Source organism: Indicator indicator, chromosome 18 (genome assembly GCF_027791375.1).
Source record: "Indicator indicator isolate 239-I01 chromosome 18, UM_Iind_1.1, whole genome shotgun sequence".
NCBI lineage: Eukaryota > Metazoa > Chordata > Aves > Piciformes > Indicatoridae > Indicator > Indicator indicator.
The window spans coordinates 9,497,157-9,513,306 of NC_072027.1; the positions used below are offsets into that span (position 1 = coordinate 9,497,157).

Genomic DNA, 16,150 nt, shown 5'->3' on the forward strand with positions numbered 1-16,150 from the left:
CAATTTCACAAAGCTCAAAAACTGACTTAACATTACTCATGAGATTGGATTCTGACAAAAACAAGTATTACATGGATTCCCAGTGAATGTCAACTTATGACTTAATTTGAACAGAGCGCAGGATACAACGTAAAAAATTCAGACTGATGCAGACACATGACAGAGTACAACACAGCAGTATTTAAAGGACAGCACTAAAAGGATTGTGATATAAATTAAGAGGAAAAAAACATTAACAAACAGACCAGTAGAAAGCAAAAAAGTCTGAAAGAATGCTGTAAGATTTAAATGCAATGATGACAAACCTGCCCTCTGAGTCCGGACTGTAGCTTACTTTATCTCCTGCCATTAAAAGGAAAACAAATGACCTAGTCTCTTATGAGGCAGCAGTTTCTGCAAAATACATGCTTCTATTTCAAGCTAACACACGCAGCTTTGACATCTCATTCCACACGAGGAAGTTGACCCCATAAAAAACCCCAAACAAAACCCCCAAAACCACCAACCCCCCCACGTCCCCCCCAAACCCATCAGATATTAACAACACTGAAAAAAACTGAGTTTTGCCTTCCTCGACCCAATTAATACACGAGTCTTTGTATGAAACAACTCGACGTGTTATCTTCTTGATTAGTAACTACCTACACTAAGGAGGCTGAAACCTTAAAAAGCTCCGGGGAGGGCCGCGCCATCCCGCAGAAACGTCAGCTCGAGAGGAGAATGTGGAGAGAACAGCTATGGACGGTCAGACAAGCGCTAATTTAAGAGAAGTGTTTCCTTATTGAGAGAAGGAAGGGGGCGAGGGGGGCAAGAAAGAGAGGAAGAAGGGGGGGGGGTGGGGGGTGTGGAGAACGAACAAGTTTATTTTTGCTTAGATAAGCTATACAGAAGCAGGTTTCCCCACAGCCCTCTCGCTGCAGCTTCCTCAGTGAGGATGGTGGGGGGAGGGTGGCGGGGCGGTGACGGCAGCCGGCCCTAACGCGGTGTCTCAGGACTTCCCCCTCACTCCCGCAGCAGCAGGACGGACAGCAGTTTTCCTTAGGGCCTGTCACACGGAGGAAGGGCCGTCAACGGCCCCACGCCGGGCCGCCCCGAGGCCCTGCTACCGGACGACAGCCCCAGCCGGCGAAAGGGAACAGCAGCACTAATCTGCCGCACCAGGCCTATCCTCCGCGAGAGGCTAGGGGGACAACAGCCTCCAGCTCACCGAAGCCCATCGGCTCAGCCCCCCACCCCGCGCCACCGGCCCGCACCTCCTTACCTGTCCCCTCAGCGCCGCCCTGTTATTGTGGCCGCGGGGGGAGGGTTAACCCCAGCAGCCGCTTCCTGCGCGGCCCCTTCCGCCAGCGCCGCCGCGCTTCCGGTTCCACTTCCGGCGCCGGTCTGGGGCGGGAACTGGGACTCTGCAGCCATCTTGAGGACAGCGAGGGGCGGGGCGTTACTGCCGACATCTTGAGTGCGGCGGCGCGTCTAGCATCTTTAATGCGTCGCCCAGGGGGCCGCCATCTCTGTGGTGGCTACAGTGCGGGGCGTGGGTCCCGCCACAGCCTGTGGTGCGCTGGGCTCGTCTCACCTAGCGGTAGCTGTCGTAATGCGTGTCCACAGCTCTGTGACAGGGCAGGAGACCGCCAGGTCACACCCCTGAGAGCATTAAATGCCATGTGAAGTACAAGGACATAAATCGAGAACTTTGAAAGAGAAAGAACTGAAGCAGGCCTGAAAGATGGGCGAGGATTTCTGTCACAGCAGCCTAAACTGCACGTGTGTGGCAGTGTACTTCTAAATCGTCGTGGATTAAAACAGTTAAACAGGCCACAGTCTGACTGAGGTCACTCTGCACACACACAGAAAGTAGTTCACAAAAATTATATCCCAGGCCACAGCTGAGCAAGAATTGACAAGTGACAGCTATACATCAACCGCAGAGGCTTTAGCCTGGCCCCAAGTGTCCTGCTGGTTGCCTTTGCCAGTGTATTTGAATCATTTTGTGAGTCTTTTTTGAAGCCAGGGAATTTGGATTGATCCCAGTGGAAAAAAAAAAAAAACCAAAACCGAATTTACTAAACATCTTGGAGGCACATTTCATGCGAACCGCAAGGAACTGAGTAACAAAACCCATTTATTACCGAGCAGACTATTTGTGGCCAACATGCAGAGGCAGCTACTGGCTTAATAACAATCCCGGAATAATCCACAATGCCCTGTGGTAAAATGTGAAAAAACAAAACACATTTTTAGTTTAATTTCACAGAACAAGCAGAGTGAGTCACAGAGAAGCTATTAGGAAAAAAAAAAATCAGATGTACAAAGCACCGACACCATCCCTTTTGAAGCATTGTATAACAAATACATGCAGTAGCGTTCACATACTGCTCTTTATCTGCTCAGCTGTGAGGTGGCTTCAGGAAGTGTTCTTGTTTAGCTTTTTCTCTTGCTTATTCAAAGTGATTTTCATGACTACAACATCAAATAACTGCTCTGTCCAAGTCCTGTTTCTCTTCATCCCTCAGCTACCTTCTCAAGTCATCACTGCTATGTTACATCAAAGACAAGAACGTCTGTTGGCCAATACCTTGTACAGTCTACCCACAGCCTAGCACATTATATTCCGGTAAGATTCTTTCAGTACTGAAAAAAAGCAGAAGGTGGCCACATAGAACAGAAAAAGAATGATCCAGCAATTGAGCGAGGAAATTAATACATTGCTGTATGCTTTAAAGAAAAAAGTCTACAATCCACAGACTCTCAATACTTACCAGCCCCTCAAAGAGATTTTTCTAAGCTTTAGCCTTCCAAGACAGTGAATGTTCTCCATCCCAAACAAACTAGGCAATAACTTCATATAAAATGGCTAGGAAAAACTCATCAACACTCTAAAATGTAAAGGCTCTAAGAGAACACTTTATTAAATGCCCACTTATCTCCAGATACTTTAATCTGAGAACACATGTACTATAGCACCTCATGAAGAATTTATGCATGACTTTTCATGTGTCTGCTCCTACTCCAGTAACATTCTGCTTAGAAAAATCCATTACCAAAACTCCAACACATCACCATTGTCTTCCAAGGGTACTCTTTCTCTCCATATTTATAAGAAATGGGTACCTAATGTGTCTCACCTGCATCACTGAGTCAGCAGGTAGTGTTTTTGCTCCTCTCTCCACAGCTGATACCTGATAAAAGTGAATCAAAGAGATTCTGACATACAGGATTCCTCTTCCATGTCAGTAGTATTTTCACCAGGGTTTAAATATCTAGCCTCAGGATTTTGTGTCTTCTTCACATAGAAATATTCTCTTTTTACAAAGGTTAAACTTGCAAAGGATGAGTTCTGTTTTCTCCTCTTTACCCTGAAAAAGCACTCAGCAACATTTTACAAAACTTTTTCCATTAGCATAGCACTGATACTGTAAAAAGATTTACTTTCATGTTGCTAATACCTGGTGTTGTTTGCCTCTTTGATTGAAATGCCACCATAACATCCATAGCTGGATGTTGCAACTTGCAATCACAGAATGATAGAGGTTTGAAAAGACCTCCAGAGATCATCTAGCTCAACCCCCCTGCTAACACAGATTCACCTTGATCAGGTTGCACAGGATCATGTCCAGGAGGGATTTGAAAATCTTCAGAGAAGGAGACTCCACAGCTTCTCTGGGCAGCCTGGTCCAGTCCTCTGTCACCCTCAAAGTTTTATTGTAAATTCAAGTGAAATCTCCTGTGTTTGAGTTTGTACCCATTGCCTCTTGTCCTAACTTAGGCACCACTGAAAAGAACCCAGCCCCGTCCTCACAGGCCCTACCCCTTAGATATTTATATGAATTTACAAGATCCCCTCCTCAGTCTTATCTTTTCCAAAAGATATCTACATTGGCCATGTGTTTGGCCATGAGATGTAATTTAAATAAGAGGATTCTGGGACTACATGTCTCTTCCAATTAGGAAGGTAGTCTCAGCTTGGGCAGTTACCTGTTTGCAGTAGTACAATTACAGGAACCATAGTGCTCTTGGCAGTCGTGAAAGTTTGTGAAGGCCTGTAATCACTTCTTACTAATTCTTTAATGAAGGAAGGGTTATGAAGAAATTATGCATACACTTGTAGAACAGATTTGGTGCTGTGAACTTGAATTGTCAGGAGAAGGTACCTTTGTAGTGTCATGTGGACTCCTCTGAATTGTATTCTCCAGTGAGAAAGAGACAGTTCAGATGCTCAGTGAGCGTGTTCAGAGGAGCCATGTAAAGTGCTTTGGTTGCTTGCAAAGATAGAGGCATTGCTTAGAAACTCGTATGAACTACACACAAGTCACAAGGAGTATCACTTTTTGTCAGCTTGTGGGAAGGTTACAAGGAGCCCTTTGTGGCAGAATGTGCTGGTACTGCTGAGAGATGCAATCTGCTAACAGTCACCACATGCACCTCTCCTCTCCTTTACGAGGGTGCGGTGTCTGTTCAACAGCAGGCCTAAGAGACTGTGCTGCAAGACAATTAAGTAAAAACAGCTTCCAGAAATGCTACCCAAGAAAGTGGCTGAATCATCATCCCTGGAGGTACTTAAAAGACGTGTAGACGTGGTGTTTAAGGACATGGTTTAGCAGTGAGCTTGGTAGGGTAGGTTAATGGTTGGACTCAAGGGTCTTAGAGGTCTTTTCCAGCCTGAACAGTTCTGTGATTCTAAACATGATAAATTCTTAGCAACGTGTGTAACAAAAAACAAACAGTATAGCATCTCAGTGACTGCACTCTTCCCTCAGGGCTGGCATGGGGTGAAGGGCAATAGGGACAGGTATATTCTGTGATTTCACATGTTTACAAAGGAAGCACTGGAAGTTGTTCTCCCTTTAGATTCAGGATGTTACGATCTTAAGAGTCAAAAATGTCTTCTGCTTATGTTCTCAAATTGTGACACTAAAGGCCTGGTTTTGGTTTGCTCTTTTGTTAGTTTGTTTGTTTGTTTCAAAATATTTAGTATTATTAAAAGATGCAGAAACACTGCATAACTGTAGTAACTAAAAACACTCCACAAGCATGAGATAACCTTTGAGCTATTTTAGGTTGAGCAGCCTGATCATTATCGTACTGGGTTTAGAGCAGGGGCAGAATGCAGCTCTCCAGGCTGACCAAACACTGATGCACCATAATAAGCCAGTAGAATGTGAATTCTGTTCCATTATAATTCACCAGTCAGTCACCTGGTATTATCTTCAATCCAGAGATATGGGATTCTGGCCTGATCTAAAGAATTATTTATGCAATAGAGACTGTAGAGCATAGCTGACAATTTTTCATCTTGTCCTAGATGTCTTTAAGAAGGCAATTGCTAGTGTAAGAGTCAGGAGAGATGGGTGTTGGTTCTGGCTCACCCATACACCTCTGATATAAAAGAGGCTTTAATCAAAGTGGCTACATCCCCCCTCAATGGTTTGCTTTTCAGGTCAGTCTCTGAGGTCTTAACAATAAGGTCCATCTCATTGAGCACATGAAGCAACAGTACTCTTCCTATGTTTTTAATCAGCGTGCTAGAACAATGCCAGTAACAACAGTAACAGAAAATGACAATAACAACAGTATCAGAAAATACAGTGCAGGCTGTATGGAGAAGTGAAGTAGCTTTATTATAGCAGTGGAATTTTGTTTTGCAGGAACCCACCCCATCTGATTTTCAGGCCTGTATTTCATTACCTCATAGAAATGAAAATGCCATAAACCTTACTGTGAAAGCCTTTCCTTCTCCTCCAAGTTTAAACACATGCATCAACAATGTCTGACTACCTTTTCAGTGCAGAGGTTTGAAAGCTCAGATCCTCAGTGAGTTATGTTTTTCCATTCAATGCCAATATCTGGCTACCCCTATTTTATTTTCTAGCAAATGGATTTGGAGCATGTTTCATGAGCTCACTCAAGCTACATACATTTTTCCTACCCCATATTTCTGTGTTGTTGCTCCATCACATGAACTTGACTGTCCAGATTGTCCAGCCTCTTCAGCATTTTCTTCAGATGTAATTTACAGCAATTTGCAAATCATGTTCTTTGTTCTGGTATGTGGCAAATGCTGGTGTGCTTCTCTGCAGCTCTGGGCCAGCACATGACGCTAGCCTAAGCTGATAAAAACCACAAGCACCCTGTTGTTGGAAAGTGTTGCTCTCCAGCTGCCCTTGTCTACTGTTTCATGTCTGAAATTACCAGAAACAAATTAGAATCCCAGGAGCTTGTGGTAGATCATAGAATGTGAACTGTGAACTGTGAACTGTGAACTGTGAACTGTGGTGTATTATTTCAGACCTCTAATTTACAGGGCTCTAAGTTACCCTGCTGGATATGCATTGGCTGCATGGAAAGCTTAGTGGCTTAGGTTTGGTGCACAAGCAGTTCACGATGGCAATATACTAAAGCAGATGGTGTGAGTATCCACTTAGGCTACAACAAACCAAGCTAGAAGGCAGAAAATACCCCACATTGTCTGCCAAATTTTCTGACATCATGATGAAACATCAGAGTTGGACTTTTTTTTTCCTCAGTTTGACCTTTGTTTTTTTATTTTGATCTTTGTCAGTCAAGATACTTCCAGGGCAGGAAACCTATTGTGGGAATCTCTTTAGGTTGACTGTCCAGAGCCACAAGGCTTTGAACAAAATAATTAATGATCCCATTTTAAATGGCAGGGTTTAAGAGAGTTGCTACTATGAAGCTTACACTGACTCAGTTTACCAGGCTTATTTCATTTGAAGGGGAAAAAAGAGCCAGATTGTAGGGTAAATTCCAGTAACGTGAGGCCATCTAGTGCTCCTTATCAGTGTTACAACTTCTGTCTTCCAGGTTTTTTTTTTGTTTTGTTTTGTTTTTGTTTTGTTTTTTGTGTTTTTTTTTTTTTTTTTTTTTTTTTTTTTTTTTTTTTTTGTTTTTTTTAATCTATCTCTGGCCCTAGCTCGTGCTCTCTGATTTTTCTGGAAATACCTCATTTATGAACAATGGCTGCAATAAACTTATTCTCTAGATAAAGGTCATCATGGACAAAAAAAAAAAAAAGAGTCAACAAATTATTTTAATAAACATGCAAACTACAACATACGTGAATCAGAATTGTACAAAGTTAGAAATAAAAATGAGAATTTAAAATTTAGCTGCAAAACTGGAAGAGTCAAAGCACTGCCTAGGAAGGCTGGGGCCTTTGAAAAGAATTGTCTGCAGAGTTTCTGGGTAAGTGAAAGAAAGCACTTCACCAACAAGGAGAGCAGACGTGATGCCTGCACTGACTTGTGTCCACTAAAATCAGGTGGCATTGCCAGAAGATTTGAACTTTAACTGTGGAGGAAAATTATCATGAAGGGCTTATGTGAAAATGAACTTGTTACAGAAACAGGAAAGTCCTGAGCTGAGAAACTCAGCTGAGAATCCTGAGGAAGTGCTTTGCAGGGAGAGCAGAAGGTTCAATCCCTACACTGGTGTAGAGAGAAGCAGCAAATGACAAGAACTATGCTGAAAAGCCTGCTTTGTGCTTTGTTCCCCATCATCAGAACAGGCAGGATGAATGAAATTAAATTAAGATCTTGTGATAAAGGCAGTGTGAAGCTGTTCTCAGCACTCTTCTCTGTCATGCAGAATTCAGCATACCCCTGCTTGCTTCATAACTAAGGTGCCTCTACTTCTCCTGCAAAGGAAAGGAAGGACATGGACATTGCAGACAGTAAATGACATTGTGAACTAAGACTTCTTTGAAGTCGTAGGTCAACAACTTGCTAACAGAAGAGACACTACAAACATTTGTAGCAGACAAGAAGTCATCAATTTATGGGTAATTTTCTTTTTAAAATTACATATTTTATCCATAAGGAGCAAGATATTTCAGTGCTGCTTTTGAGTTCTTACATGGCCTGATTTGGGTCTGGGTGCCTGTGTTGCTCATTGCGCTCTTTACTGTATGACTTCTGTAGCTTCTACTAGACTAGGAAGTTGCTAACACAAATATCAAGGTCATTCCTTTAGATCAATTTGACTTTATCGGTGGGAGATGCAATTTGTCTGTAAAGATTAATCAAAGAAGCAGAGGAGTAGTGACCCTTAAAGAAAATAATAGCATTTAAGTGGAATGGCAATACCAGACAAATCAGCTAATCCCAGGTTTTGACTTAATCAGGAGTAATTATGAGGTGTTGTACTTACAGGACTGCTTTGCAGAAGGAGCATTTGTTGTTATACGTCTTCCCATCAGAGCCACAAAAGGGTTGGTAAAGTCTTTCACAGTAAATAGGTTTTCCTCTCTCTAACCTCCTGTATTCACTGCAGTCTACCTGCAAATACATGATCATTTTTCTTTGCATCCCTCTTTCTCACACTCTCCATTCACCTGCAGAAATAATGAATGTATGAAACTTTTGGTCAAGCTTGTCAGCTGCTCCTGAGCAGCACAATTATCTGAGCCTAGACCTCAAAAAAAAGAAACCTTCCTTCTGACTGAGGTGTGTGATGATATCCATGTCAGGTACTGAGCACCTCCAGGGACCTTGCTGTTTGTTTGAACAAGAATATAATCACTAGAAAAAAATACAACCCCTTTTCCATCTATAGGAGTGTTGAGGCTTAATATTTTTTTTTTCTGCCCAATTGCAGTTGTTGGTAAATTCTAGTTTTCAGGGATGTGAAGGGCTTCAGTCTGTGTTGCACAAGTATCAGCTCTTGATGCTTTTTACACTGGTGAAAGGATCTGCCCAGGCAGAATTAAGTCAAGTCCTATTTAAACATTAGCACATATCTCAAACACAGGATTTCTCTTTGAAACCTCAATACTTTGGCAACACTTAATTTTGTTAAATTAATTATGTTTAATTTGTCTTTTCTAAACCTCACGATATTACAAACTGCATATTTTTTATCTAGAAACAAGGAGAAAATGACTCACCTTATTCTCTTTGTCAGCATCTGCAATATAAACAGAATCACAAAAGATTAAATAAAAAACCCACCGTTGAACACTGAATTTGCAGCTGGGATAGATTAATTAGTAGCAGCCCTTCCAGCAGCACCAAGAGTCTGACCTCCTTGAAAGTCAATACTGACATGGGTTTTCAGTGTTTAATAAGAGCCAGGTGTCAGGACCTATTAAACAAGTAGACCTTATTGTATTGTTTAGCTTAGAAATCTGTCAGCAACTAGAACAGCCTCTGCCATGGGAGGGAATGAAAGATATTGTTTCTCTTTTCACCAGCAAAAGATTGAAGACCCAAGGGTCAATACTATGATCAATGGCCAGTCTGTTTGGGATGAGCCAGCTGTTGAGCATGACTGGGGTTTAATTCCCAAGCTTATTAAAAAAACAGGAATCAGATGTAGCTGTAGGAAAGCTGCACAGTCTTTGTATATTTTGCTTTCCTTTCAGTAAAAAGGATCATATCTTCACTAAAATATACCACTAAATAGATACGATGATGTAATTTGAATCATAATGCCACTTTTATGTGGCATTTCCCCATGCCTGTTGGTATGGATTCTAAACTATTTGGCATGTTTTCCCATGCCTGTTGGTATGGATTCTAAACTATTTGGCAGAAGGATTGGCTCCTATTTTGTATACCTATGGCATCTAATATAATGGAGCCCTGTTCTCAGGTGGGGCTTGAAGCAGCTTCTTCAAAACAATGATAATTACTCCTCCCAGAAAGCAATCAGGTAAGATTGGCACGGCTCTGCTATGATGACACATGTGTTACTTTCTTTAGGAATGTATTTTGTTCTTCTCCTGTCCTTTAATTGTCTTTCTGCTGCTTCCAGGGCTTAAAAGGTATCAGGTAGAGGCTTCTGTACAGAAGGAGCAGGAAGAAAATGCATTATGATCTGAGAGACAATACAGTTCTGGCACTTGTCTCTCTGACTATGTGTAGCTTTGTTTGCTCTTTAAAGCCATTGGGCTTTCCACTGAAACTTCCTTTCACGGAGCTGCTTACATCTTCCCATCAAATAAAGCTGTCCTAGATAGAGACACCTGGCATAAATAATGCTCCATGTCAAGTTGCAGTCTATGTCACCAGAGGTTTGGCTGAATTTTCATTATTCTGGCATTAGTTCAGATTTAACCCTCTTCCATAAACCCATTACTTTTTCTCAGGTAACCATTTAGTATCTACTGTGTATTTGGGAATGAATGGGAAAAAAACACGGCTCAAAAAGTATTGATGCATAAAGTTTTAGTGCAGAGAAGATGAAGTAGAAAGTTGAAGGAAGCGATTTGCTGGAATTCTTATGAAAGCAACATTTCTTTAGTTTTCTGCAGTTAATGAAACCCTGACAGAGCAGGTTCCATCAAAAACCTGGTGTTTCATTGAAACTGGCATTTTTCACAAGAATCCTGCTTTTTGAGACTATTCTCAAAGCAGACTTTTCAGAGCTATTCAAAAGGGAAGAAGATTTATCTTGTTTCAGAATTTTTCTTTTAACATGTTCATTGTTTTTCTTCTCTAACATTCGGAATGCTGTCGAACTGCTGTACTGCAAGCAGACTCTCAATTTGGACTCTCAATTAGTCTAAGTGTACTTATTTTTCAATTTAGTTTGTTTGGGGTTTTTTGTTTTGGGTTTTTTTTTTTTAATTGCAAGTTTTTCTTAAAACCCCCAAACTTTACTAAGTGAAGGCTCATGGAATTCCTCCCAGCTCCCTGCTTTGCCATAGAGCAACTTGTGCCTCAAGGCTCTCTCCAGCCTGGCAAACTAATATCATAAGGGGGTTATTCACAGTTATCTTATGTGGCCCATGCATAATCAACTGTCTACTGCTTGCTCAGTTTGACAGGACAAGGACCTCATCAGCTCCAAGCTCTCTGCTCAGATGGAAAAAAAAAAAAAAAGTTAAGGAATAGGTAAAACCCTGCTGTGGTTGTGAGGATTTACAGTTCAGGTTTTAGCTGCAATGCAACATGCATCCCTGATGGACACCACTGGTGCAGTATTGCTTCCTAAATAGTGTACAAGCATAAAATTTCACTCACTCTCTGCCACCCAAGTCCAGAAACCGTTGCAGCAGACTGAGAAGCTTGCAGTGTTTGAGCACTACAGCTGTAATACATCAAGAAGTAAAAAATGTTACTCACTTGCTAGGCAAAGGACTGCCAGGGCGAGGAGCACGAAGGCGCCTGTTATCTTCATGGCTGACATGGGTTCTGGAGCTGCTCCCCAGCCAGGCTGTGCTCAGGGTATTCCAGTACACTTAGCTTAGATATGCACTTGTGTGTGTGAGAGGGCAGCTATATATACATACACACACACACACACACACACACACACACAGAGCTGGAACCCTGATGATGAAATCCCTCTTCTGGAGAAGGTAATTAGGAGAAGGTGTTGCCCATGGGTAGTATCAATAAGAATGTCTTCTGTATAGCATGAAGGTCAGCAAAGATGAATGTCACAGCATGGATTGTGTTGATAAAGGAGATGTATTGTACTTTGGCTAATCCCCTTGCCTAATTAACTGTTTCATCTCCATTAGCAAGCTCAAGGAGTGACTCAGTAAGGCGGTTCTGTTATTGCCATATTGACTCTTGGAGCTGAGCACAATTCCCAGGGAAAAAAAACAATTCTTACTGAGAGCATGCCAAAAGTAGAGCTGAAATGCTTAATTCTTATTATCTTGAAATTTTGGAGACTCTTGTCTATGGGTAGAGGTGATGCTGATTACTGAGCCCTTCAGACTGTGCTGTGGTAGTAGTTGCTGCTTGGAAAAGTCTGTGTTCCATGTGAGTACTCTCAGCTCCACACAGAGCCCAGAAGATCCCTCAATCTGTCAGTGTGCTTCTGCCTTTAGAGTTCCACCAGTTTAGAGATCAGAAACAATGCTTTATGACAGAAGGAGCAAATACACTGCATTTCACTGCCTAGCAAAGAGAAGTGAGGAGTTCCCAGGCATTGTGCATCCTGTGAGTTACTGCCTAGTGTGCTGTCACGGAGATATGGAGCAGATCTTGCTGCCTGCCCATCTTCTTCTTTATTACTATTTCCAGCACAACAGGTATCTTTTCATGTGGGATTCCTTAAAAAAATCCAGCATACCAGTGTGTTAGTGACTTAATCAATATGCACAATTTTCTGGCTTTTGTAATACAGACCACAGATAGAGTCACAATGGGAAAATCAGATCTGGATCTTAATTTCATAGAGTTCAAAGTAAGATGAAGTTTTGAGCCCCCATAGCTTTGTTTGAGTCTATTCTTCCAGAACTGCCTTCTCTGTAGCAATTTACAATGTAGGTGTGCAAATTATCTCAGTTTTAAAGATCCCTGCACACTGTCACAATTCACAGTATTTCAGTGATGATCTCCCCTACTTTGTGAGATAGCCTGGCCCTTTTTCCCCATGCAGGAGTTAGGGTCATACGTGCTGATTTCACTAAGGCAGAGGGACTGAAAATTCATACAGAAAGGATGTCAAGTAGACCTTGGGCCTCACTAACTCATCCCAAGAGGGATTCAGATCATGTCTATAAAGAATATAGGCTATAAATTCCAGGTCCAGGACAGGTAAGGATTTAGTTGAAGATTTAATTTTTTTTTAATGTGCTGACTTCAGTGATTTCATCTTAAATTTTCCTTTGTTCTTAACTTGGATATTTGTGCATATTCCTGTGAGGTGGAGATCATAAAAGAGAGGATATGGTTTAAATTGGTACTGGTCTGGATTTTGCTGCTTTGGGATGTCAGTGAAATTTTCGTTCTGCAAAGTTTTCTGAAGAGCCCAGCATAAAGTATGAGTACACTCATGGGGAGTATTCAGGACATTTGTGTTCATCGATTGATGGACAATTACCAATATTAGGCAACAAGAGAAAATCCTGATCCTGCCCAGAAGGTACTCCTAGTCTGAATAGTTATGAGCAAACACGACTCTTGAGGATACCTTGAAACTGTAAAACTGCAGCTTGACAGAACATGCAAGTTCCTTGACACTGGTATGAGGAACTTTGTCTCTTTGGTTACACTCTCTTGCCTAACCTGGTGCTACAGTCTGATGCAACCTTGCTATCCATCCCATCTCTCCAGTGGAAGAATATAAACGTTTGTAGCCTTTTGAGTTGATGTAGGAAGATTTTCTGAGGACTAATGTAGAAAGGAAGAGAGGACGTTTGGTGGTTGGAGGGGCCTATGGAGGAAGGCAGATTTTGGATCAGATTTTTCTTAGTGTTTGAAAATGAGCTTGCTCCTGAAAGGATTCATGATGCTCTATGCCTCATAGCAGGAAAGACATAGTATGAATGTTTTCTTTCTTGTAATGTTTAGGTGTTTTGATTAGGGCTTTTGAATCAAATTAAGATTAATTTTCTGAGGAGTGGACCTTAAGCTTTGTAGGGCTTGGCCAGACCACTCAGATAGGAGGGATACAGTTCTAATGAGAAGCTGTGACATATTGTAAGGTGTGCAAATAGCAGCTCACTACAAGCAGGGAACAGCAAGAGGTCAGCCCAGAGATTTGGAGTTCTGGAGATTTTTGCATTTTTAAATACCGAAGCTTTAAGAGAAGTGCCATCCCTGGAAAGCAGCACTCTCTGACTTTCTGCTGTGAGATAACACTTGTATGCAAAATCTCAAAATGAAATTTGGCAAAAAGCATTGCCACAAAGATTTTTTTTTTGCTACTCCAATTTAAAAGGACGTCAGAGTATCTCTCTATCTATCTGACTAGCTTTAGGAATGGGCAGAATTAGCCAACTGGAAAAAGTAGTCACTGACTGAAAAAAAGCTTCTCTGAGGAGCCTTTCTATCAAGACTTGTAGAGACTTGTTGTTTGCCCTGATAGTTTTCGTACAGAGCTGGTCTGACAACCTTAAGATCTGTCATCCTCAGGCAGGCCACAGGTCAGAAGGCTGTCTTCAAGAACATTCAGTGGCAGACTGAAAAGAGAATGGAGCAGTTCTTCTCTTGGTGGACAAGTTGAACATGAGTCAGTGGTTTGCCCCTATAGCAAACAAGTCCAGCTCTGCATACTGGACCATGTTAGTAGGAATGTAATTGTCGAGTCAAAAAACGTCCCCCCCCTGTTCAGCACTTACAAGGCTGCATCTGGAGTTCTTGTGTATGGTTCTGGCCTCCCCAGCACAAGAAAGACACTAAAATACTGGATTAAGTCCAGGGAAGGGCCACCAAGATGTTTAGTGGGATGAGAAACATATCATACACTAGGAAAGACACTTTGAAGAAAGAAGGCAAAGTCTGGTTGTTGTCTTCAGCTACATTACAGGGTTTACAGAGAAGATAAGATCCAGAGTCTTCTCAGAGGCACTCAGTGAAAGGAAAAGAGAGAATAGTGCAAATTGCAGAAGAGAAATTCCAATTAGATGTGAGGAAAACAAATTTCACAATGAGAGCACTCAAATGTTGAAATAGGTTGCCCAGAGAGATTATTTGAGGTATTAAAAAATGGATCTGTTTCAAACTGGGCATGGTCTGGTGGGGGGGCAGATCTACAGATCTGTTTAGTAATAGATAGTTCCCAGGGCTGGATAAAACTGGCCTCTTCATACATTGTGATGGTTTGAAACTGTCTTTTTAATTTTTCTTTGCAAAGTTCAGAACAGAGAAAGTGAAAGAGTGTAAATAAGTCACTATTGGGTGTAAGAAAGCAAAATACTGATTGTTCTAAACACTTCCTTTGGATAGATAGAAATGTTTAAGAACTATTACCCAAAACAAAGTGGGCACTCTGCACATTCTGCGTTCGGCAGTGGGGGCAGTTGCTGGGCTGTCTGGCTGCTGTTTCTTCTTGCCTTCTGGCTGAAGATAACACACTGACCTTGGCAGCTAAGTTAACAACTTTCTGCTCTAACTAACTCTGCTTTCTGTCCAAGGGGGGTCTGAGGGGGAAGCTCCTGGGAGAGAGGGAGGCCTCTTTGGGAGGGTCCCCTTGGGGGGGAAGCAAAGGGAGATTGGTTGTGTTTTTCTGTTGATTGTATATATTTGTAAATGTTGTGAATTTTGTATATTTGTACATATTCATTGCATTTCTCTGCTTGTAAATACAGCCTTCATTTGCTTCCAGACTGGGCTAGCCTGGTTATTGTTGGTGGGGGAGGAATTTCAGCTCACACCGACACACCTAAAACTAATGCTGAAACGGATGGAAAACACTCTGTTTGGACTGAAAAAATACGACTGAAATTTGGACCTTATCAGTGAACTCATACTGGTTTCCAGTCAGCTGGGAGGTATTGTATGGACCTCTGATAGTTTTCTTCTTTTCCCATTGTATCTTCTCTTTTCCCAGCTTCTTACCTCTCCAAGTTGTTATTTTGCAGAAGAAAAAGCATTTGCCTGTTGAACAAATGTTTACTCACTTTATTGGGCCTGCTACAATTCAGAAAACATTAGTGCCTGCTTTTTTTGAGAGTGAGCACCCTTGTCACAATTATTGCTATATATTGCTTTTATTTTTGGCAAACATGCTGCTGCTGCCCGTCATTAGCTAAGTGTCTGCTGTATTCTGCATGGCAGAATGTTATCTGGCTGCATTCCGGAAAGCACTGATGCGCAGCAGCTTGTTCCCATTCATGTGATGGAGTGTCTCACGCTGAGGACATCAACTATGCTGAAAAAATGGCACATCCAGTGATGAAAACCCACATTCTCACATACCAGCTATGCCTGGGGAGAATGTACAGGCCAAGGCAGATGTTGGTAGGGTCATGAGTGGGAATTCAGATCTCATGGTGATTTTGGCGTGTGTTTATACACAACCCAGAACACAAGCTTCTTTGGTTTTAGTGAGTGTGGGTGGTTAGGGTTGTCCACCCATGTGGCAATTAATGTATCAGAGTTTTAAAGTCTTGCTCAATGGAAAACTTGAGAACCAAGTGATGTATTTCTTAAGGCATCAAACCGTGTGGAAACATTTGGGTATTTGCCTGAAGGAAGGTGAGTTTCCCATTTCCCACACCTTTAGAAAGATCAAAAGAGCCTTCCTGTTAAATGGCAAGTGTCAAGCTGGGACAGATCCCACCTGAAGGTTTCATGTGTTATTTTAGAAAGTAAAAAACAAACCAACGCCATGCCTTCCTGCAAAGGCTGGAGCTGATCTTTATTATTCTTCTTTGTATCTCCTGATCTCTTTGAGAGCAATGACAGGACTGTGATCCCTATCATTATGCAACCAGCTAGTGAATCCTTTGAGT

The 16,150-nt window shown here is 41.9% G+C and overlaps 1 protein-coding gene across 1 annotated transcript; it reads right to left on the minus strand.

The window, feature by feature from the left end:
• Nucleotides 1-7,605: 7,605 nt before the first annotated feature.
• On the minus strand, nucleotides 7,606-11,145 carry LOC128973198 (ovomucoid-like). Its single transcript, XM_054389450.1, has 4 exons — nucleotides 11,082-11,145; nucleotides 8,900-8,919; nucleotides 8,164-8,291; nucleotides 7,606-7,651 (listed from the first exon to the last, which is right to left on the minus strand). The coding sequence occupies exons 1-4, from the start codon at nucleotides 11,143-11,145 to the stop codon at nucleotides 7,606-7,608; spliced, it is 258 nt and encodes an 85-aa protein (XP_054245425.1).
• Nucleotides 11,146-16,150: the final 5,005 nt, after the last annotated feature.